Consider the following 27,805-nt stretch of genomic DNA (forward strand, 5'->3'; position numbering starts at 1 on the left):
CATTCTGAGCTGCTGCATACTGTGTAATGCTGTACCAAATGGAATTGGGATGTATACCACTTTCTATTTCACTATGAACAAATAATTTACATCTGATGTCTTTATCTAGCTCTTCATCTCATGCCTGCCCAGTGACCTCTGAGGTAGAAACTCCAGGACTTTCAGTACGGAGGACTGCAGGCACATCACTTCCTTGCAGCTGTTTTTTCATTCCTTTTTAACTGAAATCTTATTTTCCAACATAAGATGAAATCAGACTTAGAAGGATCAGCATGGCATGAAAGAAATACTGTTCTTTCCATCTGTAGCCACATTTGGTGTGGCTACAAAAAATGTGGCCATTTGTCATTTTTGGCATAAAGGTGAATGTTGTATGGCTTAGAAACATTTGGAAGTAATGTCACTACAGCCATGTAATGGAGTTATTGGTAGTTATTCCTGGGTTTTGCTTCCTCTGTTTGGCAGAGGCAGATGAACTGAACTATTAAAAACTTGCATCAAAATTTTTTATCTGGTCCACTCGCATCTGATTATGGGCTGGTAATCTCCTCTTGGATCGCTAACCCCTGTATTTTGTGTTGTCATTTATTTACAATTGAATCTTCTTGCTGAGCTAATCTCCTGGCCAGGGTACAAATTGCTGTCACTGAGCTGTTCTGCGTGGTTTTGCTTCCAGCAACATTTCTATTTAAGCACTAATAGCAAATTCATAGCAGCAAAGGCTTGATCCTTGCGATGTCGGGGAGATCCTGTGAGTGTTCGTGCTGTCTTTTGCTGCAGAGGTGTTGAGAATATTTTTGTATGATGAATGAGATATCGTGAAAGTGTTTGCACCTTGTAGGCTAGACTGTTTTGTGCCTCTTGGGCAGCATACTTAACTTTGCAGCTGTGCTTTGCCTGAGCAGAAGTATGTTAAGAGGTTGCCTTAATGGGGGGGCACGGGAATAAAATGTTTTTCTGCAGGGAAGAAAAGACGAGACGAAATTTCTGAAGTGTGACAAGGGAGGAGAGTAGAAGTAGAAGAGACTTAAAAGGGGAGTAAAAAGGAAAAAATCTGCAGAGCCACTTCATGCTGACTAGGAGTGACAATGACATGACGTTGCTTTTGTAGTATGAATTGGAAATGACCTTGTAAACCTGAGCAATTAGAGTGCAGACCAGGCGAGGCTAGGAGCTGGAAATTGAGCCAGTAGGATTTTGTAATTCAGGAGACAAACTGAGCCAAACAAACTCCCATGTCCATCCCAGAGGGGTGAATTCTTTCTCAAAATTTATATTTGGGGAATGAAAGGAGCAAAGGATGGATGACCATAGGAGCTGGGGAATTAGTGCCTCGATCTAACTTGTGCTGCAAAGAGTGGCATCTCATGCAAAGCCTGTTTCTAGTTGCCTGTGAAGTTTTTTTTGTTTTTAATTTCATATCAGAATTTCTAGGAAAGGACATGGAAGCAGTGAGGATAGCAGCAGGGCAAATAGAGCAGGCAGTCACACCATGGCTACCAGCTTTTGTAATGGGATGCCACAGAGCACCCCTGCTGGGGTATGTTCATTGCCTCCAAACACGAGGCATGGATAACAGCAAAATAACAGCCCGGGGAAGCTACAGATGGGGCAGTTTGTCTCATCTTTGGTACTGGAGGTGTCCTTTGTGTTAGAGCTGTGTAAGAAGCAGGTAATAGATCAGGTGTGGAGTGTTACCTGGTGGCTGCATCTGTTCTAGGGGAGAAGTCCCCTGGTGGGGATGTAAGGGGAGGGCTCACAGCGGGGAGGAAGCATCACTGTGACAGCCCTGCATACAATTTGAATGTTGCTGGCCTTACTCTCATATGATTAGGAAGCAGAGGCTGCCAAATGTTGCTGTGGACAGACGAAGAGCACAGCAGATGGGGCCAGATTGCCGCGTTTGGCGGTGTTGTGAGCTTTTGCCAGCCTGGTGCCTTGCCACATCCCAGGACCTGTGTAAGAGAAACCCCACTGCATATAAACTGAGCTCGTCTGAGAGCACCACCCCAGTGCATTGCGGGCTGGGCCTTTGTTTAGTCTTGGAGGGAGGAGTCATCTGGCTCCTTAGTAAGGCTGAAAGTGTGTTGCTTCCAGTTTGGATCCAGGCAGGCATGTTGGAAATGATGCTTAGGTAGGCTGTGATTGGAGACTGGTCTTCGAGGTCAGCCCAGGATTTTCCCAGGTGCAAATTTGGGATGTATCTTTCCTGGATGAGAAACAGGGGTAATAAACTCCTTGTCACAGGCAGCACAGGGGCATGTGTCTGGAAAGCAAGAACCAGGAGGAACTTTTATTTCCAGAGATTAATTGTCTTGGTTACGTGACTGTGAATACAATCTTTTTTTTTTTTTTTTTTTAGCAACCAAACACAGAATAAGGTAGAAGTGAAAATATTTGGAAGTGTCACTTTAAAATAACATAAGGCCAACAGATTTTTTTTTGTGTGTGTGCTGTCTTTGTTGGCATGTGGGACTGGGAGGAGGTGTGTTGGTGTTAAAATAATTCACTGGAGTATTAATACCGCAACAACACTATCTTTGGCTGCAAATCAAATGAGAAATTTAAAATGTGCTTTGGAAATGTTAGATTATTCAAGTGAAGCCATAATTGTAGCCAAACCATTTTAACATGGTTTATACATCTATGTAACCTGTACTTTACTACATCCACCTGGAGATCTACACAATAATGTGCTAGTCCTAAGCTCTCGTAGGCTTATGATACTGACTTTGTGAAATAAACGTCACCTCCACTTGGTTTGCTGCCTTGCTAGGTGGTGCAGAAATGCTTTCTGGAGGTGTATGGAAGGGTCAGGGAGTTTTCATTGAAAAGGGAAGCAGCTGTAACTTGCACCAGGAATATCTCTACCAGGAGTGCAAGAACTGGACTCCAGTCCTTCCCATCAAAATCTTTCTTCTGAGCATCTCTAGTTCTCTGTGTTGTGCTGAGCGAACAGATGGATGATTGCATCTGGGAACAGCAGGAAGTCCAAACTCAGGTTCCTGAGCATGTTTATGGCAAGAACATTAAAGGCAGGATTTTCTGGTTTCTTTTCCCAGGTTGGTTTTGGGGAGTTGCCGTTTGACAGCACCGACAACTTCAACAGTTGTCCTGACGTGTGTTTCCGGGTGGCAGATTACAACTTCTTGTGCCATAAGGTATGTGCCTGCGCTATATTTCGTTCTCCTGTTCTTTGCCCTGAGTGCGCTGTCTTCCCCACTCATCCAGTGTTGGATACGCTTGGCAGAAGCAGCATTGCCTCATCAGCTGGAAAACCAAAAGTCTCGTTGCAGCTGGAAACTCTGTTCAAAACATTTAATAGAGCAGCAAACCCTGCCTTTCTTGCAGAAGTGAGGAGATAAATTTATGAATTCAGCTACAGCATTCACAGCTGCAGAACATCCTGCTGCCGGTTTGTGAGTTCAGTGCCTGGAGAGGGGAATGTTTGATTTACAAGTACACACCAATAAGAATAGATTTTGAGATCCAACCTCAACTCAAGCTCCGGCCCTAGTCCCATGCTACTTGTGAATCTCTTAAGTTCACGAATGTTTGCAGTTCTGAGGTTAGGCAGGATTAGAAATAAGGTACAGAAAAAAGGGAGGAAGAAGTCTCACCCAAAGAGTGAAAATGCAGCTTCAGAATATAGGGAGAATTGGAGTTACAGAGTCTGAGCTTCAGAAATATCTTTGAGCTGCTCCGACAGGTAGTGCTGTTTGGTGAATTGCTAGTGTTTTGGCCTTTCTTCCTTCTCCAGGCATTTTTCTGTGGTCGCAGTGATTACTTCAAAGCGCTACTTGAAGACCATTTCTCTGAGAGTGAGGAGCTGCAGACACAGCCCAGCATCCCTGTGGTGACTCTCCACAACATCTCAGAAGACATCTTCATCCGGGTCCTCTACTACATCTACAGCGATGATACGGAGGTGAGGCCAGCCACAGAGCTTTTCCTCCTGTGCTGTTTAATTCTGGAGGTGTGCACAGCAGAGTTTTTCTGCAGCATCCTGGGGATTGTTTCATAAATACTGCCCTAGTCTGCTACTTCATCTCTGTCTTAGGAACCTGTGTACTGGGACTTGCTGTGAGCTCTGCAGGGAGATGGCTTATGTGCATGACATTCAGAATAAATCCCCACTCTTCCATCCAATGACAAAAGTGTGGAAATTAGGTTTCATGCTGCATGTTGGGCTGGTAAATGCAGGTCTTTGCAGATTTCCCCCTTGGGCTCTTGAAGGGTAAGGTGGGGAGCTGCCAGTAGATGGCAGATCGAACACATTTGGAGATGTGGAAAGGTTAAGAGATTCCTACTTACTTACCCTTGGCATCATGGCCCACTTTTCCATTCGTAGTGAGTAATTGTTGCCACTGTTATTTATTGCTGGTGTGGGCAAAGGTTCCGCTGGGAGACCAAGGCCTTGCTGTGCTCAGTATTGCAAGCAGGGACAAAAGGGCTCTAACCCACACAATTTTGAGTCTAGTGGAAGGTGCTGCAAATTTCAGCAGTTAAGCAGCTTCCTGCTTCGATTTTGTGGTAAATGCTTTCCACAAATGTAGCTGCAAGATGCCAGGACACATTCAGGCATTAGGGCAGTGATCAGAGACTGCTGCACCTGCCAGTGTCAATTTTTCCAAAGCAGCTTTCATGCTCTGGGTTAGGTGCCATGTACAGAGAGCACATGCAGCTGCGACCTTGTTTCTGCTGATCTGTTCACCTCGGGGCAGCAGCCAGGAATACCCGGTGGGGAGAGATGTATTTAGCAGGCAGCAAGAGCAGGATTGCCATTGGTATGCCAGAGAGCAGATGCTTCCCTTGTCTGTGGTCTCCCCTCAGCCGTGCTCTGAAGGAGCAGGAAGGGAGGCAAAGAATTGTGTTGTGGTTGTGAAGATGCTCCTGACCTTGAGACCATGCTGCAGTGGGACCCTGTTGCCTTGCACCTCTGCGGTCTGCCTGCTTCTTGGTGGCTCACAGGAAGGATGTTTCCCAGTCAGCTGCCCCTTTCCAAGGGGTGCCTCAGCTGCCCTAGCTGGACTTGGGGCAGGGCAGACCAATAGCAATAGGTAGGAGTGGAAAGGGTCTTGCTTGCATGTTTCCTGTGCAGGATGGTGCCATCACTGGCACTAGCTTGGACTGTAAACTGAGCAGACAAGTTGTGAATTTCTCTGGAGAGTTCATCTGGCATGGAAAGAATGGTCAAGAAAGCAGGAATATAGCTCAAGTTCCACACTTATATGTGGAGTATTCTCCCTGGCCCCTGGATTTCTCCAGACGGATGCCAACACTCTTGGTTCCACTTTTCTTTCTCCAAATAATGTAAAATTTTTTCTGCTCTGTAGTAGTGACAAAGCTTGCAGCAGGAGGGAAGAATATGTACAGAGCCCAAGAAGAGTTCCAGGTAGAAAGAGAAGCTGCTGATCAGAATAATTGTGTGGGCTCGAGGGGAGTTTATGGAGGAAGGTGCTGCCATCAATACTACTGACTCAAACACCTCCAGCTTGTGAGGTTCCTGGAGCCTTATGAAAGGACAAAGCAGCACTTGATTAGCAATCCCAAAAGCTCTGTTACATCACTGTGGCACTATAGCATTCATGACATGCCTCTAACACATCCTTCTGCACAGCTGTTGCGGGATGTTGTACTGCTGAGACATTTGCTGTGAGTAGACAGTCCAAACACCGGTGTGGACAGCTGTAGGGGAGGAAATAATCAGCTTTTTGCAGTTGTCAGAGTGAGCAACCACACGTGGAGCTGTGCATAGCAGTGTTTTTGCTGCTGAGCAGTTTTCAGGGCACTGCACTGTGCTGCACTAGAGCTGTAGTTCCTCAGTCTAGACCAGCGTGGCTTGGTCTCTAGAAACAAGTGATCTTGCTTCCTCCCCAGCCTCCCTTGTATCCTGCAAATTGGCTGTTAAAATGCATGTGGGTAAGTGCACTCTTTGCACTTCACATTAGCAGGAACAGAACTGTGCAGAAAGTGGCTCTAGTTCCAGGTTAGTGACGCAGATGGCTGACTAAAATAGGATTTGCCCAGCCAGGGAGGATAGATTGAGTGAAGCTGGAGGTGGTGTCTCCAGCATTACCTATGGCATTTTTTATCCTCCTATTGCAAGGAACAGAAGTATCCAAGAGGGAAATGGGAGGCTGGTTCTCTACCTCAAGAGCCTCAAAATGTTAAAGGCCGTTAACAGCAGTATGAACTTGAGCATCTGGTACATGAATTTAGTTCAGTTTGAATGCCTGTCAAAGCTCCAGTGATATTTGATGTGCAGTCTGTTCCACGGTTAGTTAGGCTTCACATACAATTTATTTGGGGTACAATTTTCTGTGTGCTTCATCTAGCTCTGATGCATATGTCGAAATACTTGCTTGTGGCTTGAAAGCCCCACGTGATTTGACCTCCTTTTGATACTGCGATGCTTCCAAGGAGCCCTGGTCCTGACAGTACCTGCTGGGATTACTGCTAGCTTTGAGAGCTGCCTTTGAAGCCGAGATGAGTCGTGTGCTGTCCTTTTGCCTGTGGGTTCCTTGATCTTAGATCTCTGCAGCGCTTGCATTCATGCTTCTCATTCCCCTTTTCGGAGGCTGGTTTGCGCCTTCTAGGTGTAGTTTGATAAGATTGGGAGTTCCTGAAAGAGATGAGAATGGCAGTGGGGGCAGGAGGATATGCTGGCTGGCTTCACAGAGCCAGTTTGAGGGAGGACCTTAAGAGAATTTTGCACGTTTTTCACAAAATGGGAATCCAGAAGTAGAAAATGGGAGGAAAAGCCCGAGTATGGACAAAATTCTCTGTTCTGCCAGGCAATCTCTCTGAAGAGCTTTCAGTACCTCTGCTACAAGCTACCTCCTTCTGTTGCCACATTGAGTATTTCCAAGCAGCCAGCATGCAGCTACACTTCAGTGTTTCAAATTGCTTTGTGCTTAGTTAGGGGGTCAGCTGCAGGATGGCAAACTTCATGCTTTACGCTGAGCAAGCTGCCTCTGCAGCATTTTAAACTCTACAATGACTGAGTGGCAGACCTAGCCCTGAAAGGTTGAGCTCCTCTCTTTCCAAAGCAGCGTTTGGGCTAAGCAACATTTCAGGGAACCTCTGCGAAGACACAGAAGAAGGCATTTTGCAAGGGACGAGTGAGGTGGGTGTCATTGGGCAGTAATTTCCCTCTTTCCGTTGCCAGCTGTCCCCGGAAAATGCCTACGACGTGCTGTGTGTGGCAGACATGTACCTGCTGCCCGGGCTCAAGCGCCTGTGCGGCAGGACCTTGGCGCAGATCCTCGAAGAGGACAACGTTGTCAGCATCTGGAGGATTGCAAAGCTGTTCCAGCTGACCCGGCTGGAGGACCAGTGCACGGAGTACATGGCCAAGATCATCGAGAAGGTAGCAGAAACACTCCCTGCTGTGCTTAGCACATGTGCCTATAAATTTAAATGCACAGTGAGCTGTAGACTTAATGGTTGTGCTTGGTCTGTGATAAATAATTGCCCTCTCTGGTTTTATGTGCTTCCTGGAGAAGAGCAGCTGTTGGGTAGGGATGCTCATGGTGAGTTAGGATGGAGTTTGGGATTGTCACTGCAGTAAGCCAAATGCTGGGGGCTGGGGGGCTGTCTAGCATAGCCCTGGGGGCTGGAAAACCTACCCCAGAAGTTGTTTAAGTGCTGCGGGCAGGTGACTTTCACCAAGCTTTCAGCCACGATGGCCAAAGTAGCAGCAGTGTTGTCAAAGTGCATCAGCTGCAGCCTGGAGAACCCAATGGGGTTGGCAGGGGAGCTTGGTGCAGGAAATGTATGCAAGTGTTCACACATGGCCTGCTCAGGGTGGGGAAGGGTGGTCTTCCTGGCATACTGCGATTGATTGGAGTCATCAGTATGATCTCTCTCCTTTAGGATGACAAATCTAACTGTAGAGGTTCTCACAGGGGAAGTTTGGCTGTTGAGCAGCCAGAAACAATTAATCTAATGCTGCAGTTTTCTTTAGGAGGCTCCATTTAAGTGTTACGCTTAGTGATTATAGCCTGAAGTGTCAGGATTCATGGATTAAGTTGCCATACAGAAGGACAAACTAGAATCCATGTGGGTTTATTTATTTATTTATTTTATGTCCTTAGACAGGTCTCGCTAAGTGGCTTATACAGCTCACATGGGAATCTAACATTTTCACCTGCAGCTTGGAAGGTGTGAAATTCTTTCTAGCTTGTGAAAACAGTAAAGGGAGTAATTTTAGGGCTGTTTTTTTGTTCAGCGTGTTGCTTGGGGATGATAAAACACATCATTGTGCACCCAGATTTTGGCTTCAGAAAAGAGAATTCATTTTGAAAGCTGAATTGGTACCCCAAATAGTAACTGGGCAAGGTAGGGCCTTTCTTGTATGTTCCTCTTCCTCTTTTCTAGCCTGGGTGGGCATCCTTGGACCCAGTACTGGCAATGTGCCTTTCTAAGGGTGTTAGCACAAATGAAGCCAACCCCAGCTGTTAAAACATCAGCAGCTGCCAGCATCTCGTGGAGATGCACTGATGATGGCAACGGGGAGAAATTTTGGCAGAGTGGCTAGCACAGAGCAGGGCTCAGCAGCCCGCTGTGCCCAGGTGCAGTTGGGTCGCACAGACAGACGGAAGCTGCCTCTCCCCCTTCAGCACACCACATGTTCCTGGGGAACTCGGTGCAAAATCATTCATGGGCGACCTGATTCTGTCAGGATGGGCACAGAACAGAGCAGCTGCACTGCTGTGATCTGCTGGTGGTGGTGGGGTGAGAGCCGTGGTGGAAGCAGGCAGCTGGGTCTCCTGCTTCTGCGTTGGGCGCAAGCGCCCGCTGCCTTGCCTGTTGCAAGACGTTTCCCAAAGGTGTCTGGCGAATCTCCTGGTTCCTGCTGCCAGTTCCTGCTAGGGAGCTTTTCTGGAGGGAATATTATGTATATTCATGTGCCCTGATAGCAGAGCTACGGATTCTTAGTGGGTTTTACAGTGTGCTAATTGAGGTGCAGGTTACTCACAGCTGTGGCTTCTTACTGTTGGAGTATTACTGCCTCCTTCAGGTGGATAGCAGGACACATCTCTAAGGAGACACGGGAAGATTTGATAGCCTTAGGATTCCTTCTTCTCCTGTAAGATCTCTAAAAAGTGGATGAGCCCGTTATCCAACAGTTAACATCTCTTTGCCTGCCTTATTGTCTTCCTAACGATGCTTTTGTCCGCCCCATCCAGCTGGTGGAGTCGGAGGAGTTTGTGGCTGCTGTGAAGGAGAATGCAGAGGCTGTGGAGGAGCGGCAGGAGACTGACTCCATTCCCCTGGTCGATGACATTCGCTTCCACATCACCAGCAATGTGCAGACTTACAGTGCCATCGAGGAAGCCAACCAGAAACTTGAAGCTCTGGAAAACCTCCTGGCCAGTATAGGGCTTGAGTGCTGATGTGTGCAAACCCTGCCTGTCATATGCAGCCTGCGTAACCCCCAGTGGGTTGGCTCGGAGTGCAAGAACATCTGAGTCTCTGAATGTTTCTTTTCCTCTACTTTGTCCTCCTTCCCATCCACTTCCAGGCATGGTTTCTTTTTAATTTATTTATGTCTGGACATTTGCATGTCTGGTTTGTGTTTGATTTTATTTTGGTTTTGTGTCTCCTTTCGGAAGTAGCTCCCAAAGTTCAGCCTAACTCAGTAGCTGCTGCTTTGTACGATGCAATGCTGATAGGAGACTGCAAACCGTAGGGGTGAGGGAGTTGCTCGGGGGGACTTGCTATGCCTGGTGTTATGATCCATCCTGTTCTGTTGCCCAATAATACACTGCTGAAACTGGTTCATGCCTGGGTATTTGCTGAACTGCCAGCAGCAGAGGAAGAAAACTGGATTAAACTCTTCAAATAAGTATATTAGAAAGAAGATGGCCTTTCTTTCTTTCGTTATCAGCATTATGAGATTGGCAAAGGTGAGCAGCACTTCCCTAACAGAGAGACAGAAGCACTTGGCTGTGTGGAAGCTGCTGTTTTCACCTGCTATTCTAGTTAGGTGGAAAAAGCCAAAGTGATTTCCAGGTCTTCCCTAGCTTTTCATCGCTTTGAAGTGTTGTCATTTGGATTTCCACACTCAGAGGAGTGGAAAACCTCAGATTTTTAAAGTATCTGAGTTCTGACAGGTGGACAATGTATATGCAATCAGGAGGGGAATACAGAGCAAAGATTTGATGTTTTCCTTGTGCTGCATGGGATGCACAACTTAAGAATTTAAAAGCTTTGCTGAACAAACATCTTTGGTGATACAGAAGAGATCAGAGACCTTCCATTCCTAGAAAGCAGTAGCTTTCGATGCATAAAAAAGGGAGAGCGCCCCTTGTCTCCCTAACAGGGGAAGGAAACAGCACTTCTTCTTGGAAACAGCACCTTTCCCTTTCTCTTGGTCCATTGTGGTAGAGAAAAACTGACTTGCTGGTTGGGCTGGGGGAGAGGGGTCACCAGAAGTCTTCTGAGAAAGAAGAAGGGGCCTTTTGGGTCTCTCACGGGGCAGCTGTCCCACTCTTCGACCTTCTGGCTTTGCTCAGCCTTCAGCCTTGTAGGTTCATGGTTCTCCAGGAAATTCACTGTACTAATGAATGTTTTGCAATCTGTGTTCTGCACTAGGTCATGTTATCTCTTCGTCTCCTTAGACTCCTAATGAGGGTAATGATGTTATTTCTCCTCAGCACCGACCAGCAGGTGATAGCCCTGCACAAGTAGGCTGCCCTGAGAGCTGTTTAGCTCCAGAATGGCATGTTACCAGTCTCAGGTCTCCAGGGCTTGAGCCAGGCATACTTTTAGTGCTGTGAGCTGGGGGGACAAAAAGCATTGTGTGAAGCACATAGGGAATCTTGCACAGGTGGTGGGCTGCCATCACCAGTACGTGTTGTCATTTTGGTCACACCGTGCAGCAGGAGTTTAAAATCCACGTCAAGTGTGCTTTTAGTGTTTGAGGTGAGGATTGGGCACGGGTTCCCTGCAGCTCCAGGGTCTTGTTTCCTGTAATGGTGGTGGCACTACACACGGATGAGGAAAGGGTTTGAAGATCCAGTGTTTAGCAGGGACTTGCTAAAGTGCAGATATACTGGGAGGATGGGTCTCCCTTCCCCGCTAATCTCACCTGGTGAGGCACTCATGCTCCTGCCATATGAGAACTGCAAACTCTGCCCCTGCTCAGAGCATCTGCCCCTACCTGGCACATGTTGCAGCTCACGCGGGCAGACTTTGGGCACTGCTTGCACTCAGCAGGCTGGGTTCAGCTGCAGTGAGAAGGTGGCACTGGGCTTAGCTGGTGTATTCGAGAAGCTGGGATTCGGCAAAATCACGTCAGGACTGAGTTGCACTAACAGAAGCTGCAGGCAGAGCTGGCAGAGCAGGAATGAGGTGCAGTGCCACTAACTGGACCCCGGATGCCCGTGCACTTTGTTGTCTGTATTTAACTGGTTTCTCTTGCCCAGCAAGTCTCTTTGTGGTGGGAGATAGTGGCTGCATGGCTGCTTCAGTTCTGTTTCAAAAAGCTCGTGAGGACACATACGGAGTTGTTGTGGTTTGCTTTCTGCAGCCATACGAGGGTGGGGGAAATGGGTGTGTGTGTGCAGGGTGTGTTGCTGTTTGGGAGCAGCAGGAGTGCTTCTGTTTGGGGTGGTGGCGTGGAGAGGAGCTGTGTGTGTGTTGTGTGGTGCGTGGAGCGTGTCTGTGTCCCTCTCCAAGCTTAGTTTGGCTTTGACAAGACCACCAAAGAGACCAGCACAGCTTGAACTGGTGAAGGCGTCTCAGTAGATTTGAGGAGGGGAATGGCTATTTGGAAAGCTGGAATATGAAGCCCCATATATTTGGGGGAAAAGAAGGGTGGAAGAGCAGAGCTGCCTGTTTTCTTGCTCAGTGAAGCGTCAGGCTCATGAAGCCTGCACAGAAACAACCGTCAGCTTAGCCCAGCCGGTTCAGTTCCCCTGTGCATCTCCTCCGTTTATGGCTGAAGATGACACTGAACATAAGCACGATGTTTAGTTTATCACGTCCCCTCTGCTTCTCCCGCATAAATTCCCCATCTGACATCTCGGTAGGCAGCTTCCCACAGCAACGGTTGTGACAGCCCTGCACGAGGCTCGCACGGAGCCCCAGAGAGCAGAGCGTGGCCTTTGCCTTCTGCTTGTATTGAACAAGATGTAGGCACAGGATTACTGAGGAATGCGCTCATTCTTTTCTCTGCAGATGCCTCAGCTGCTTAAGCAGGATGGATGCTGGCAGTGGGCAAGGCGGGAGGGCAGCAGAGGAGGGGCAGCGGTGCTGGGAAGCGTTTTCCATGTGGCTGCTCTTAAATAATTCCAATCCCGTGTCCTTAAGCGTGGAGCGAGTGAGGCTGCGGATGGACACGTGGGAGGAAAGGTCAGTGTGGCCTTTTGATCTGCTCCCCCAGCAGCCCCGTTCCTCACGGACCGCTGAGCAAACCCCTGGGCTGTCTGCGGCCGCTTCTGTGAGCCCCGCTGGATCGGCCAATTACCCGGGGTCCTTTATCCCCCCCACCCCTTTTGGCAAAACAGGGCTGTGAAAAAGCATGCCTAAGCAGATGGTCAGCATGCAGGCAAGCTCTCTGATTAACATGAGCCAGGTCAAAAAGTAGATCGGAAATCACTTTATTCTTGCTGCATATAATTTTATCACGAAATAAAAAACTTAGGATTTTTCTTCTGTTGCCGGCGTCCTTTTTGTGTTCTGTTGCCTCTGTCCTTTTAATTTACTACTTGCCACTTGTCGAATTAAGGAGATTGTAAAGTTTATCAGAGCAACAATATATTTAAGAAGAAATGTATAAGCATGTGTGCAGCAATAAAATAGTATATTTCACTATATGTGTTCCTGCTGTAGCCTGTTTGTTACCGACTAACATCAGTGTGCCTTTATTTCTGAAAGGACTTGGTGGGTTCTTTGGCACTTGTTCCTGCACCTGAACCAGGGCTGGCTCTGTACCAAACTTCCGAGAAGTGAAGATGTGACTGCTCTCCTCTCCTGGTGACCTGTTTGGACAGTCCTGCCATTGGTGTGAAGCACCAGCTTGGTTTTGTGCACTCCTTTCTTCCAGAACTTTTCTCCCAGCACTGTTTTTGTGAGCAGTTCCATGGTGTAGATGTGGTCTGTGTGCTGGTGGCGTGTCAGGGAGATGATTTTTATCTCAGGGTGCTGCTCTGGGAGGTCAGTTGTCTGATCCTCTCTGCTCGTCACCCCCTGCCTTTGTTATTGCTGGCTTCTCATTAAATCCAAGGATGGAGATTTCTCAGCCTCAGTGAAAAGCTCTTCCTGTGCTTAACTCTGACGTGTTCAGTGCACTCGTGGTGCCCTCAAAGCACGTGTTTTCTCCAAGCCTCAGGCCTGCTGGAGTGCCAGGCAGTGTTTCCTCTCCTCTGAGGACAAATTCTCCCTTCTGCCCTCTTGTATGCCTGCGTGGCTGCGATAGTTCTGGTGGCAACGAGCACGACGAGCTGCCTGCGCACAGCCTGCTGACTCCAGAGCATGCCTTGGCTTCAAAGAGCACGGATCCAAGCACCCCCTCCAGCTCCCTGTAGGAACGCGCAGCTTTCAAGGGGGGAGAGCAATAGTAACTGAGTGAGTAATGCTGCTGAAGGGAGGGACGGGGTTTGGCAAAGTTCAAGCACTAATCAGGCTTTTGGGACTCGAGGAGCGGTGCTTATAAGGAGTGTCATTGTGCTGCGAGAGCCTGGAGTACCAGACGAGGATCTTTCAGAGCTGTCGGCGCTGGTACAGTCATGGTCAAACAAACAGTGTGGAGATGGCACCTTCCCACGGAACAGCTCGCAGCTCGCTGTGTGTTGACAGACTCGTCTGCTCGGGGTGACACCGAGCTGTTCTCTCTTGCTGTGGGCAGCCTGCTGAAGGCTGTCGCAGCTCGGGGAGCTGGATTGTGTCTGGGCTCGGTTTTTAAGGATGAGTGGCTCCTGCTGGGGCTGGCGGTGGAAAGCGAAGGCTTGGCTCGGTTCTCTGCTCGCGGGGTGCGTTGGCAGAGCCGGTTTTTATTTTACCTTCTAAGCTAAAACAGATTTGACATAACAAATTTATTAAGATAAGAGAGGCCACGCTGGCAAGCCATTTGTCATAGTTGGGGCCTGTTTGGAATAAAGGTGGCGGGGCTGTGCGCCTTGAAGAAGCACCAGGGGAGGAGGGCGGTGAACTCCTCCAGGGTTACGGATGTTTTGGGGGTTTCAGGTTGGAAATTGGCAGGGGGTTACTGCCAATAAGCAAGGCGAGGTCTGCAGGGAGGCAAGCTTAAAGCTAAGTGTGATCAGCGTCTGGGGGAGGCGTGTACGTGCCTTCCGCTTTTCCTGGCCGTGGTTAACTTCGTAAGCCCGCAGGTTTCGGGCGAGGTTTGAAGGGCACTTCAGGAGACGAAAGCAAGCCTTTGGAAGAGGATCAGTACCATGCAAAGAGCTAGCCCTGGTCTCGAGGGTCTGGTTGCTCAGTTCCCAAAATAAGCTCTGAGAAATGAGTGTGAGAGCTTTCCTCTCCCTCCTCCTGTTGCTGGCAGAGCAAGCTCGAGGGGAAAGGGAGCGGGATTGGAAAATGCCATCTGCTCCAGGGCTGCTCCCTCCTGACTGCAGCTCGTGTGGTTTTCTGACAAATCGTCCCGGGGGGCCGGCTTTGCTCCCTGCTCTCTTTGCTGGTGTGGCAAGACATGAGGCCATTGCTTTGGCACGGTGTGGTAAGCAGGAGGAAAATTGGGGAACGCTGTGGCAGGGCCAGATGTGCTGGTTCGTGGGCTCGGGTGGAGCTGGCTTCTTTTTAAGGAAAGCCAGAGCAGTGTGATGTAGCTTTCCTGTGGAAGAAACTGAGCTGGTCTGTGTTGTGCCGGTGTCATTACAGCCCTGGTAGGAAGAAATGCCTCCCTCTTTAATCTTTTGTCCTATTGCTTCTTTGCTAGCCGGGGTCATCCCAACACCATTCGTGCGAGGCTGTGACAGTGATGAATTGTGCAGGGCTGTGCTGAGACCTGCTCTAGAGGGAAGGAAAGTAAATACGTTAGTTACCGCTCCTTGAGATATGCTTTTGGAGATGAAGGCTGATCTTTCATATCAAGGCTAAGATGACATTATATCTCTCCCTTCTGCTCAGAAGGTTTTATGCTAACACATTCTTGGCACGGCACAGCAGAACCACCAATATTTCTATGAATTTTATTAAGCTTGCTTCCATAACGGGAGCCAGCAATCTGCTCTCTCTAACTCCTTCCACCCTCCTCCTCCCTGGAAGTAAAACTGAACTTTTATCCAGGAGTTTTTAAACCAAGTTTGTTGGCGGCAAGTTCAACCTCTTTCAAATTCCCCAAAGCTCTTGTTCAGAAGCTGGGAATGCCTCGGGCAAATTGTCCAGAAAGATTTTCCTTCCGAGATGCTTCTCCTTGAGCTCGGCATCTTCACAGCCATTCACGGCATGGGCTGTGTCCTGCTCCTCCTGGGGTGACTGCTCCTTCCCTCCCCGATGCCTGGAGGAGATGGCGTTTCTTTATTCCCGCTGTTACTTCTGATCACGCATGCAATCCAACAACAGCCTTTTCGGTCTGCAGGCACACAAGTGGAAAGTGTTTCTCTTGCTCTGCTGGCTGGAGGACTTTCACTGTGCTAAGAGGGCAGCTCAGGCGTGCGTGCAAACTTCTGGCATTCTCTGGGGGCCGGGGGCTTGCCAGTCACGCGAGTGCCCCCGGGCTGGGTTTGGGTGCAGTGGGGGACACGCACGCGCTCGGCACGGGAATAGTGGGCTTGGTGTTCAAAGTGCACGGGCTGGAAGCTGGAAGCTGGGCTCTGCTGGTGCTTTTGATGTGGCCAGCACAAGGGCAGCCCTGTGCTGCGGGCAGGATGCTTGTCGCCTTCGCTCCAGCACAAAGCTGACCCCGCAACCCATGGTGAGGGAACATCCCTGTTTTTGCTCTGGATCGGGAAGCAGAGCTGTCTGCATCCAGCCTGTGCACCCCGCCAGCTTCAGGGTTTGTTTTGCTGGCCTGAGCAGAGCTGTGCTGGTGCTGCCAGTGTGTTTTTTGTTGAGATAAAGACAAGGCTGTGGAAGGAGAGCTGCCGGCCTTGGGAAGGCTGGAGAGGCTCTGCTTCTGCTGGGGCTCTGCCCTGCGGTCAGCCAGGGGATGGCTGTGGGCCCTTCCTATGCTGCTGCAGGAAAGGTACCACTCATCCTTCCCACCTGAGCTCCACTGCTTCCCCTCTGTGTGTTATCTCTCAGGACAGCACAAGTGTTTTCCATGCTGGACATCCTGTCCTCCCCTCCGCTCCACCCCAGGCCAGGCAGGTCCCTCTGCCAAGTTTCCCTTGCTCACACATCATTGTGTACCACGCGACCCATCCCAACTCCTCATTGATCCCACAGGAATTGTTTTGCATCCAAATTCCTGGAGTGCTTCCAGGCACTGAAGAGCTTCCCCTGCTTGCCCTGGTCCATGCAGGGCAGGGACAGGGTCTGCTGTCCCCCTTTCCCGCAGTGTCACAGCAGAGGCCAGGGGACGCCTGCCCAGCCCGGAGAGGAGCCGCCAGCTCAGGGCAGCACAAGGCCTGGCACGGGCTGGGGGAACAGGCGCAAAGCCTCAGCCTCCTGCTGGCCTGTGGGGTCGGGCCACGAGCACGTGCTAAAAACAGCAAGGCCACACACGGCCGTGACAGATCGCTGCACCCTGGGTGGTGGTGGTGGCGTGGAAACGCTGGGTAAGACGCACTGCCAGAAAGGAGGATGAGGATGATGAAGGGCGATGGACTGGGCACTGGTACCTGCAGGAGAGGATTCCTGCACCAGGGCACCCTGAATGCACCAAACTGGGGCTGGGCTGGCCGGGCTCTCACCCACTCTGGGCACTGCCTGGCAGCTGGCGAGGGGCTGGCCCCGCTCCCCGGCCCTCTTTGGACTCACAGCCGGGGACACGAGGTGGCATTTACCCTGCTGCTCCCCTTGGCCGTGGTGCACATGCTTCCTGTTCCAAGTGGGTGCATTTCAGGACAGAAATAACATTTTAACAGGCTTGTGGAAGTGTGGGGAGCAGGTCTCAAAGCAGGCTGAGCTTGTCTGACACTGCAGACTCCTCCGTCAGCTCCAGACCCCTGTCCCATGCGGGGCAGGGGAAGCACATGAGGAAGCACTGCTGCAGTGCCCTGGTGGCTCTTGTTGGGCTGCTCCAGGCTATAGCAAACAGCAGCACAGGGCTTCCAAAAAAAACCAACCTTTGAGCAGAAAGGCAACCTCCGACCCAGACCTCCTGGTCCATGGTGGCTGGGGAGCAAGCACCAGCCACAGCGGCAATGCCCAGGGGCTGCAGGTGCCCCTCCACAAGCTGGGTTTAATATCTCTGTGCCTCTCCCTTCTCACCCTCCAGAGACACAGTGGTTATAAATGATGCTCTCAAACACGCTCCGCTCAGAAAACATAACTTTATTATTAGTTGCAATATACCTTGTATTCCTTTAAGAATTCTAAACTCGTATATGGTTTCCCACTGAAAATACGTGTATGTATATACGCTTTTATATATGTATATATATATATATAAATGTATTTTATTGAACTGGGACACAACGGAACAAGAGAGACAAGCTTGGAAATTACTTGGAAAAATAAATGTGATCTCCATGGATTTGTGCTGGCAGTGTGCTAAGGTAAGTGGTGTAAAAAGAACAGGCTAAATAGGAAATGTGATGGGTTGGGCGGAGGGGAATGGTCTCCCAGTGCTACAGGAGGTGGGTGACACAGGTGGGAGTTGCACGGTGCTATTGCTCGGTCACGGGTGCCACCTCTTCTCCAAGGCAGACCAGGCTCCAGCACGTCTCTGCACAGCAATGCTTGTGAGGCCGGCCGTGCTCCCTGCAAACGGTACCTGCCGCTTGGAAATGGAGTTTAATTACATTTCCCCTGGCAGCAGCTCTGCTCATTACTAATCTGGTCAGCAAAGGGAGGGTTCCTCCGGGGGCACGGTGAAACCAAACTGGGTCAATGTAAAGTAGTTTATGGGCAGGGGAAGGGAGCAGCAGGGAGCTGGGGAGTGCGGGCTGAGAGCTGCAGCTGGTGCAAACCAGCCTCAGCTGATCCACATGCATCTGCTCCTGGCTCCCTCCGGCCCTACTGGCTTCCCCACCCGAAAATCTCCACTCACCGACCTGCCTGGAGGCAGGCAACATTGGGGCTTTTTGGGGTAGGTTTCCCCGTGTTAATTCCTTCAGAAAATTCAGCAAAGTGGCCGAGGGTAGCAGCAACATCTGCTGTGCCAAGGTTTGGGGCTAGTTTGGCTTTTTGTTGTTCATTTTTAACCAAGCTACAGTTTTGTTTGCTGACCTGATTTTCAGTCGCAGCTTCCCCCGGCCGCTGTCACTGAGCTTAGCCAGACAGAGGGACAAGTCTTCCCTAGATGAAGATAATTGCCTGCCTTTTATTTCTTCTGGGCTGCAGATGTGTCGTGGGCGGAAGACGCGCTCTGCCAAGGCACTGCCCGCAGCCCAAAGCCAGGCTGGAGGGAGCAGACGGGCTCTGACCTTCCTGCTGCAGGGTCACTTCCCTCCGCCCCGCAAAGTGCTTGTCAATTTGGGATGAAATGAATGTGGGCATCGATCTGCTCCTCCTGACTTCCTCGGGAAAAGTGCTTTCGAAAAATCCCATCCTTAAGTCCTCGTCTTGCTCCGACCCCCGCAACATCTGTCACCGCCGCATCACGCCCACTTGATTCCTGCTCGGGCTGAAGAAGCAGGTGAGCCTCGTCACCGCTGCAGCGCTTCTGTTCTTGCTCTCCTTCCCCAGCAGCATCTGGCAAGGAGGGACCTCGCTCGGGGAAAGAAGTTGCAATGAGGCAGGCTGCTGGAAGGTGCGGAGCGGGCACCCTGTGCGTCGCCTCATTCCCGGTGCCGGTGCTGCTGCAGGTTTAGCAGGGGTGGGTGGGAGCACTTGATTGCATGGGAATAATGTTTTAAGCAGAAGCTGGGAGAAGCCCAGCCGGTTCCTCTTTTTCAAGGCAGGAAAATAAAAGTGGAAAAGTGCCTGCATCAAACTCAATAAAAGAGCTTTCCTGACTTGGGCCCCTTAGGGCAATTGCAAGGACGCAACCTGCACCCACAGGGCCTTCATCCCTGCACGCTGATGGTGTCGGGCCCTGGTTCTGGCTGCTATTGCACAGAGGTCCCTTTCCTGAATGTTGCCAGAAGTGGCTCCGAAGGCAGGAGAGGTGGGGGAGACCCCAGGGCTGCCATGGGCAGGATCCAGCCCTGGGGGCAGCAGCGCACAGGGCAGCTGCTGCCAGGGAGGGCAGTGGGGTTTGTCCCCGTGGGAGATGCCCCGTTATCTCCTCCTGGAGCATTTGCAGGCTGCTGCAGCACTGCAGGGAGAGGGTTGGGTTAAAGCCCTTCCCTTTGGCTGCTGCCAAGAGGCATGTCAGTAACTAGGGCCATCTCCCTGGACAAAGTGACCCACACAGCCACGCTGTGATCGCTGCACTGCTTCTGCTGTCTCGATACAATTCCTCTGCTCCATGTCGGGATCTCAAACCTTTCTTCCATCCCTGCTGCTATCAGAGACCCAGGCAGCTCTGGGGTTTGGCTTATCTGCACCACTGGAGCACTTCACGAGCTGCTCCCTGGATGCTGGATGTACGATTGCACCCTGTCCTCTGCCCTCGCTCCCCACCTTGCCCCCAGGAGCGAGCTTGTCCCCCGTGCCCTGTGGGCCCCAGAGGTGGCTGTGCTGCTCCGGAGGAGATGGGCAAGAGCTTGGCTGGGATCTCTGCTCACGCTGTGGGTCTCCTGCCAAACCGGTGGACCATGAGGACACCCGCTGCTAATCCCCACCCACCAGATGCTCTGCGCTTCTCTCGAGCATTCTTTTCAGGACATTTTCCAACTGATGAAGGAAAACAACAGATTATGACTGTAAAGTTATGGTGAGAGGACTGGATCCTGGTAGGACAACATTACTCCTTGCCAAGAGAATTAACCCTTCTTTAGACTCTCCTCCCGTTTCTTCCCTAGCTCCCAGCCACCTCTATATACATCATATATTATATTACTATATTCTCATATAACTCTGACTTTACTTTTTCAGTTTCAGTAGCGCAAGTGATTAACTTCAAGAGGAAAAAAAAAAAAATAAGAAAGAAGGAAAAAAAGCAGCCCCTAGGAATATTTACAGAATAGTTCATCTTGGAGAGGAGAAGGGGGTTTGGCCTTGGGAATAGCATGGTTTGTGAATGTGCTACGTGGGCTTGAATCTACATTCGTCCTCTCCCCTTTGGGATTCTGCTCTGGTGATGATGACATCTGAAGGTTTACTCAGCATGCCTTCCCCCAGCGCAGACTCACGGGGGACTCTTTATTCTCCCCCTGGGCCCGACCTGCTAACAGAGGTAGCAGCCAAAGGGGTCTGACCTCAAAAACCAGCCTTTCACTTCCGAGCCAGAGCCTCTTCCCACCGCCCTCATCAGATCCATCTTTGGCCTCTCCTCGTTACTCAGCACCTTCATTAACGCTCGCCTCTCAGGGCCAAGGCTGTAAAGGGACCGGATGGTGGGGACAGGGAGGGAACCGTATGCACCTGGAATCAAAACTGTAAAGTGGAAGATACTGACTTTTCTAACATACCAAAAATTATTGCAGTATAAATAAACCCCCGTCACCCCGGCAAAAGCAGAGAAGAGGAAGTGATGGAGGAAGCTTGTTGGCTGAGGGACATCTCGGCAACATCATCTGACCTGGAAAGCTTTGACGACTGTTCCCACAGCTATCAATGCTTTCTCAGGTTATGGCAACAGCCATTTACATCACCAAGTAACACCCCACTCTGTGCCTCTTCCCCCACCCTCCCTTACACTGCGCATGGCAAAATATCCCACAAGCCCCTCCACGTTAGATCTTTGCCAGAGAGACTTCTATTAAGAAAAGCGTCTATTCCCAGAAACCCCCAGTAAGAGCTGCAAAAACATCTGCTCTTAAGTATGGCTGGTTTCTCCAGCTGCTGAGACCTTCTGGCCAACCCACGTAAGTATTTCCGTGAAGACGGAGGTAGTGACCTCGGGCAGCTCTTTGTGGAGGGCATGGTAGGCTTCGTCATACACCTGCAACCAGGGAGAGAGAGGAGATTAGCACAGAAAATAACATCCTCGCAAACAGAGCAGCCTTCAGTCGCCTCTTGTCAACACCCACAGGTCCAACGCGTCCTGCCCACACCTTGTCAGGTTTTTCTCCTAGATGTGGCAGGTTATCAAATCAAGCTAGGTTACCAAGAGATACCATCAGCATTGGCAGGCCCTTCTTCAAAAAGGGATCCCACTGCCCACTGCCAGCTTCTGTGCTGACTGGCCCGGCTCTGGGTTCTGCTGCTGCTGCTTCTCTTCCACCCTCCCACCTTCTCCACACACTGCCCTGTCCTCTCCCTGCCACTGCCCCTCCGCAAGCAGGAACGTGTTGGCACTGCAGCTCGACCCGAGCACCCTGCTGCACGTGAGTAAGAGGATACATGTCCCAATACCAGGCATTTCTCACTCCTTCTCCCAGTAAGAACAGGGAAATGCTTATCGTGCCCCTGGGGGCTAAAGGCCAATGGGGGATGTTCCCGTCATGCCTTGTGCAGTTTTACTCCTTTCATGCCCAGGCTACCCAGTTATTTTTCTGATGACAAAAGCTTTCCCTTGGTCTCCCTGTCTCTCTTTCAGGCTCGTTCATGTGCTAACAATCGGTTAATCAGCTGTGGCTCTCTTGAAATGAGCAGATGTGAAGTGGCTTTTGTTGTGCAGCGCTTTGGGAAGGCCCCCCCTGTACCCTTATGGGCTGGGGCGTGAGGTGGGCTCGGCACTAACATGGTTGGCATTGTTCAGAAGAGTTTCAGGGTCACCACTTCACCTGGTTATGAGCCTCAGTGCACTTGTATGGCAAGTAGCTTCACGTCCAAGTGGCCCAGGGGGTGTACAGCCACCCAGGGTAAGGCCTTGAGGTCAGCCACCACACCCCTCACAGAGGCCACTCAGGCCAACGCTGACAGGCCAATACCCTAAAACCCAAGAAAAGAAGCTGACCTTGAGGGTTTTGTCCTGACTCTGCACTGTATCCATCAGTAAATGGGACCCTCTGATATCACAGAGCTTGTCGGAAGAGCCGTGTAGCACCAGGATGGGCAAAGTCAGCTTGGGCAGAGCTCGCTCAATTCTGGCAATGGCGTTCATCAGCTGGATGACGAAGGACACCTTCATGCCACCGTGGTAGACCAGGGGATCGGACGTGTAGGACTCCATCTGGCAGGGAGAAAGAGGTAATTTAAGGTTAGCAGTATTTCATGCAGAAAAGACAAAGCAGGTGGGCTGGGCAGTGAGGAGTCTCTTCCCTTGGCTTGTGCATGTATTTCCTACTCAGTCGGGATTTCCTGCTGTCAGAGTCAAGGTCGAGGCCTTCACTGTGGCTCCCCAGAATTGCTCACACAACACATCTTGCTCCATGCTGTGTTTTTCTCTCTTCCACCACTAGAAAATATTCAAGCCAAAGCTCTTTCTGCAGGCAAACAACCAGCACAGGACAAAGGCTGTTCCTGTGGGGCACCTGCCTGCATTTTTCTGCTCTGCCATGTCCCTCTGTCACTCAAAGGTGACAGTCTCCTCTGCAGTGTTCTTTAACTTGTGTTACTTCAAGGCTGGTGTTGTCCAGGTCCTTATCCTGCTCTGCTGAGGGCTCAGGTGTTTTTCTCTCTTTCATCTTCCCTCTCTGGGGATGAAGACCGTGCCCTACACCTACAGGCAGCTGACACATCCAGCTCCAAAGCACTCTTACACTGAGGGTCTGTTCCAGGTGAAAAGGGTGCAGAGAAAAGGCAGCAAAAGATGATATTAGGTGGCAGGCAAAAAAAAGTCAACAGTTTGCTCAGCCAGACTGTGAAAGGATAAAAATGCACAAGAGCTGGTGCAGAAAGTCTCTAGGAATGAGTAGTTACTGCAGCAGGCAAATCTACAGTAAATATTTGTATACTGTACATGGAGACGGCCCACACAGCCACTGCCATCTCAATATTTGCCAGAACGCTTTGATTACGGCCTGGTCTCTGGCACAGCCTCCAGTTCCTCCCAACCCTGGCAGATGTTTATAGAAATGACGATTATTTATAGGTTAGCCAAAAACAGCCTCCTCCTCTCATCACGAGCATGGAGGTCTGCTCAAATTCTCATTCTGCAGAAAGGTGAGGTCATGCTGTTTCTGCGTGTGCCTGCACTGAGGGCCATGAGTGGGAGATAACCCACGAGGCCACCCCAGGGACCTGCAGCTTTGTGGAGGTGAAGGCACAGCCTGCCTGTACCCCACCAAGGTGTCAGAATGTCTTTGGAGTGGGTTCTGCTCCCATCTCTCCATGAGATGAGATTATCAGGGGCTGCAGGACACCTGTGTTGGGGCTTTCCCAGCTGAGGGGAATTAATTTGTTAGAGGGGAGTGTAGCTGGCTTCCTGTGGAGCTGGCTTCCTTCCTTGTTGTCTGCAATGTGTTGGGGCACAATGCACTAGAAACAGAGCTGGCATGGGGGGAATGGTGGTGCACAGAACTCTTTCCCCATCACCTTTTACTTTATGGTATTTTGTCAGCATTTTGAGCAAATCCACCAAGCTGCACTACTTGCTTTAGCTGAATCCAGATCTGTGTCAATGCTGCACTAAAGCAATGCAGCTTTGAGGTATTTTTTTTTCTTTTTTTTTCTTTTTTTTTCTTTTTTTTTTTTTCTTTTTAATTGAAGGCAACACTTGAAGGACCTTGGGGGTGCTGGAATCAGGAGAGGTAGGTGGATGGATTGACTGAAGTTCGTTTCCCATGGAGTAAAACAATATTGATGAATTCACGTGTGCTGGCCCCCTCCCCAGCACCATAAATGCTAGGAGAATGACCTAATGGGTTTCATTCTCTTGTTCTCTTCTTATAGAATAGGGATTTTTTTAGGTACTGAGCAACCAATAAATATTTTTGTATAGATGATGGGAGGAGAAAAAATAATAGCTTAATCCCAACCTAAATTGATCAGTAGTGAGTGGGAGGATCCTCTTGCTGGTGAATGAGCAAAGTCTTTGTCAGAAAGTTAATGCTCAGAGTATGGGGTGAGGGCAAAGCTGAAGCTCATGGGGGAAAAGAGGGAGATAAAGGGAATGGATTTTATATTCTGGTGGAGGTGACACCGAGAGGAAAAACTTGTGCAGTTGAGCAGCTTTGGATGGGGAAAAAAGAAAAAAAAGAATAAAGAACTCTTATCTGTATCATTCGCTGTGTTAAGCTAGCTGTAGGGAAGGCTCGGTGAACACAAGGGTGGCCCACAACACCCTGCAGGCCTTCCCATCTCCCTGTCTCCTGTTACTAGACCTCTTCCAGATCTGCCTTTCTGTGCAGTCCACTTTGCCTCTGGGTGCAAGATACAACCATTAGGGCTCCTGTTTCCTGCTTAGAATTTTGTATCTTCCTATTGCAAAACAATAAATTCATTGTAAGGCATATTTCTTTGCATGCATACATGCAAAAACAAACAAACAAACAAAAAAACAAAAACTAAAACAAAAAACTTTGCATCTTCCTTTTGTGTTTTGCAGAATAAATTCTTTATAAGGTAATTACAGTCTCATTCCCTGTGCACTCTACAGGAGCAAGAGTAAAGTCAGTGGGACTATTCAACCAAATTCAATGGCAGCTAACAAAGATTTATGGGGTAAAAGAACCTGCTCCTGTGATGTTATTCACCTTGGAAGCAGGAGTGGGTTTTTGAGGTTACATCTTGCTCTCTTTTGTGTCTCTTGCATTTGATATAGCAAGCAGATCAAATAAACATCTCCATGCCCTCCTGTGTTTCAGTCCCTCCACCCTGAGGACAGCCTGCTGGGAACACAAGCTCATCAGGAAACTCTTGGATGACGTCCCAAAAACATTTCTGCAGAATAGAAAGTTGGTCTGGCAGAAGAATATGTTTAACATATAAATAATGGATGTTTCCAGCACATTGTGTGCTGCGAAGCTGTGCGTCTTGAGTCCAAAAGGAGGATGGAGTGTGCGGTGGTGGCAGCCAGAGGACTGAGATGCTGTGTCATTTTTGGTAAGTGCCTGGAGCCTCAAAGGCTGGTGTCTGAAGCTGGTCAGGAAAGCACTTCATGTTGCAGTCCACAGCTGCTATATCAGCTGTGTGTTCATCTGCAGGTGCACAGGCAGCAGAGTAAGGAGGGGGTGATTGTCTCTTACTGAAGACTACTCCATTAAGAGCAGCCTCTAATGACGCAGACCTACATTTTCATCCACTGCCAAAGGCTTTCCCTTCCTCAATGGAAAGGGCAGAGGAAGAACACCACCCACAGGAAGCTCTGGAGATTTGGAACATCACAGGGCAACGGGAGTGGCAGCAAATATTTGGGTAGAAACAAAACCCACAATAGGATTTTTTATAAGCTATGCCCAGGGAATATGGAAATAACCGGATAATACTGTGCAGCCAGTTAAAGGAGTTCCACTGGCACTTCTATAAATGTGTTACAGTCAGGACTTCTCCCATCAGTGCTTTTCTCTTGTAATGCTATTTAGTGCAGCACTGGTGCCTTCCAGCTGTTGGAAGCAGGTGTGTTTAAAAATGCCATCCTTAAGGAGTGCCACATAATGAACCAGTGCAGGGCCTGGCAGAGACCCACGTCTCCCAGCCACACTCACTGCTCGGGTAGGGGCTAACATCCTCAAATTCCCCTCCTCCATGGCACTGACTGCTTTCATCCTCCAGATACAAATGCAGAATTGAAAACTTTCCTCCATGTGATTTTAGTGAATTAGTTCTTTAATTTAAACCTTTTCTCTGAACTATATGCAGCAAGTTGGCAGCTGAGTGTAATTAGGAACAGGTTTCTACAGCTGGACTGGAATCAGCCTTTCTCAAGCATGTGTTTTGAGCAGCCTCTCACTGTACTTTGGGACACATGTCATATGGTGCATCAGTGCACAGCAGATGCCCATTAACTCGCCTCATGCTAGTCCCAACAGATTCCTACAACTTGCTTTGTCTTTCTTTTCTCATCTCCTTGAATCTTCCTGCTTTCAGTCCAGGGAAATACTATGCTTGCTTCACAGGTAAGTAAACTGAAAATCATTTGATCAAAACACTCTTTGGCAGGGGCAAAACCCAACCCTGAAAACCTCATGGCTATTCCACGAGTCTCCTTTGCTTTGCAGTTTCCTAGGTGGGTGAGACAAGAGAAGGAATATTCTGAGGCTGATGGCATTGCTCTCGCACAACCACTGGCATTGTCTTTGCTCCTGATCCTCTCAGCTTCAGTTCTAACACTGGTCAAGCTGCCTCCCTAGAGGAAGGCAATTTATTAGCTTCTATTAAGATAGGAAGCACTGCATGAATAGCAGAAGTGACAGCATCTGTCAGTGGGATGTGAGCTGACACAGGAGCAGGGAAACAACTGGCTGCTACAGCAGTGAGCTCTCCTGCTTTGAAGACACCCTTGGGTACCGTGTTCTGTCTTTCAAGCTGCTTCATGAAATGCACCAGGATCTGGGTCATTCCCCTCCTCAAACCAAGCAACTTCACTCACAGACTGTGCCTCCTTCCTTTCACTCCTGCCACTCTGAGAAGGAAAACACCTTGTGGTGTGTTGCAGCAGCAGTTGCAAGGGCACCTGGCTTTGCCAGTGATGGCATGAACAGGCTGCAACGGTTATTACTGGGAGTGGGTATGAATGGGAGAAGAGGCTCAAACTATGGCAACATTGACAAAAATTCACCCTGGAACCGCTCCATTCACAGTTACGGTGGTGGAGCTGGAATTAGGTTGTTACAAAGGCTGCTTCAATTGCAGCTCATTTAAGTATTATTCTCAGGCCCAGAAAGAATACATCATTTGTTCGGAAAGGCTGTAGCAGAGCCAGCGTGTAATCCAGGAGACCTTGTAGCAAGGTCTTTGGGGCAAGCATGCTCTTCCCCTGGCTGAATACGATCAGCACAATGCCATCCTGGTTTGTAAGCAGGAATACCAGCCTCCGGGACTGTAGCATTTTGCACTGTTTCACTGCAAAGAGCACAGCTGGAAAAGGAGACTTCAGCAGCATTTGCAACCTGCCTGAGCTGGCTTTGCCACTGTAGTGAGATGCAGTGCTGCGGCAGAGACCTGTGTGTTTTCCACCCCAGCTGTAGCACCGGGCTCTGCTATGCCTGGTACCCAGAGCAGCTGTGGGTGCAAGAGGCACGCAGGGATGAGGAGCTGGTTTCCCACGGTGAGCTGTGTTTTCTGCTCTGTGTAAGAGGGCACGGTTCCACTGACCTCAGGGATGCCTCAGCCTTTTACACCAGCATAAATCTTGCCCTAGCGATTTAGCTATTTATTTATTTAAGAGAGAAATGACAGGATTGGGACAAGATACCGACTATGCAATGACTTTAAATGGCATTAAGGTTCTCACCTCTTTCTTGTTCCGGGAAACTGCATTTGGATCTATTGATCCCAGTGACAGGTTTGGGAGAACGAGGTTGAGCACTTTTGCTGCAAAAACCTGCGGGAGAGGAAAATAAGTAGTTAAAGAGATAGTTGGAGCAAGAGAGAATATAGAGGACCAAATCCTTAGCTGGTGGGAACCAGCACAGAAGTTAAACAGTAGAGAAATGTCAGCTGACACTGGAGAAAGATCTGTCCTATATTTAAAACATTTTTCTTAAAGGGAAAGTGTTTAAACTGCTCCTGGGATTGGGGTGTGCTGGTCTGAAGTGCATTGGCTGTCTGTCTACAACATCACAACTTCATCATCTTTTCCCTTTTTCTCACTCTCAAGTTAATTTACAAAAAAGGCCTCAGGAAAAATGCCTTG

General features: G+C 49.5%; 2 protein-coding genes across 2 annotated transcripts in view; one reads left to right on the plus strand and one right to left on the minus strand.

Annotated features, from left to right (window-relative positions):
- Positions 1–12,827, plus strand: part of ABTB1 (ankyrin repeat and BTB domain containing 1) — a 28,551-nt gene extending 15,724 nt beyond the window's left edge. The window contains exons 9-12 of the mRNA XM_082767826.1: positions 3,063–3,161; positions 3,761–3,928; positions 7,172–7,372; positions 9,195–12,827. Of these exons, the coding sequence (XP_082623952.1) occupies positions 3,063–3,161; positions 3,761–3,928; positions 7,172–7,372; positions 9,195–9,401 (675 nt within the window). The 3' untranslated portion in view covers positions 9,402–12,827. The remainder of the gene's footprint in view (positions 1–3,062; positions 3,162–3,760; positions 3,929–7,171; positions 7,373–9,194) is intronic.
- Positions 12,828–17,394: 4,567 nt separating this feature from the next.
- The window catches only part of MGLL (monoglyceride lipase), a 63,884-nt gene continuing 53,473 nt past the window's right edge, over positions 17,395–27,805 (minus strand). Inside the window, exons 6-8 of the mRNA XM_082767857.1 lie at positions 27,404–27,493; positions 22,025–22,240; positions 17,395–21,067 (exon numbers count right to left, since the gene is read on the minus strand). Coding sequence (XP_082623983.1) covers positions 20,942–21,067; positions 22,025–22,240; positions 27,404–27,493 — 432 coding nt within the window. The 3' untranslated portion in view covers positions 17,395–20,941. The remainder of the gene's footprint in view (positions 21,068–22,024; positions 22,241–27,403; positions 27,494–27,805) is intronic.

The sequence above is a fragment of the Aythya marila genome, assembly GCF_965140915.1.
Source record: "Aythya marila genome assembly, chromosome: 10".
In the NCBI taxonomy this organism is placed as follows: Eukaryota; Metazoa; Chordata; class Aves; order Anseriformes; family Anatidae; genus Aythya; species Aythya marila.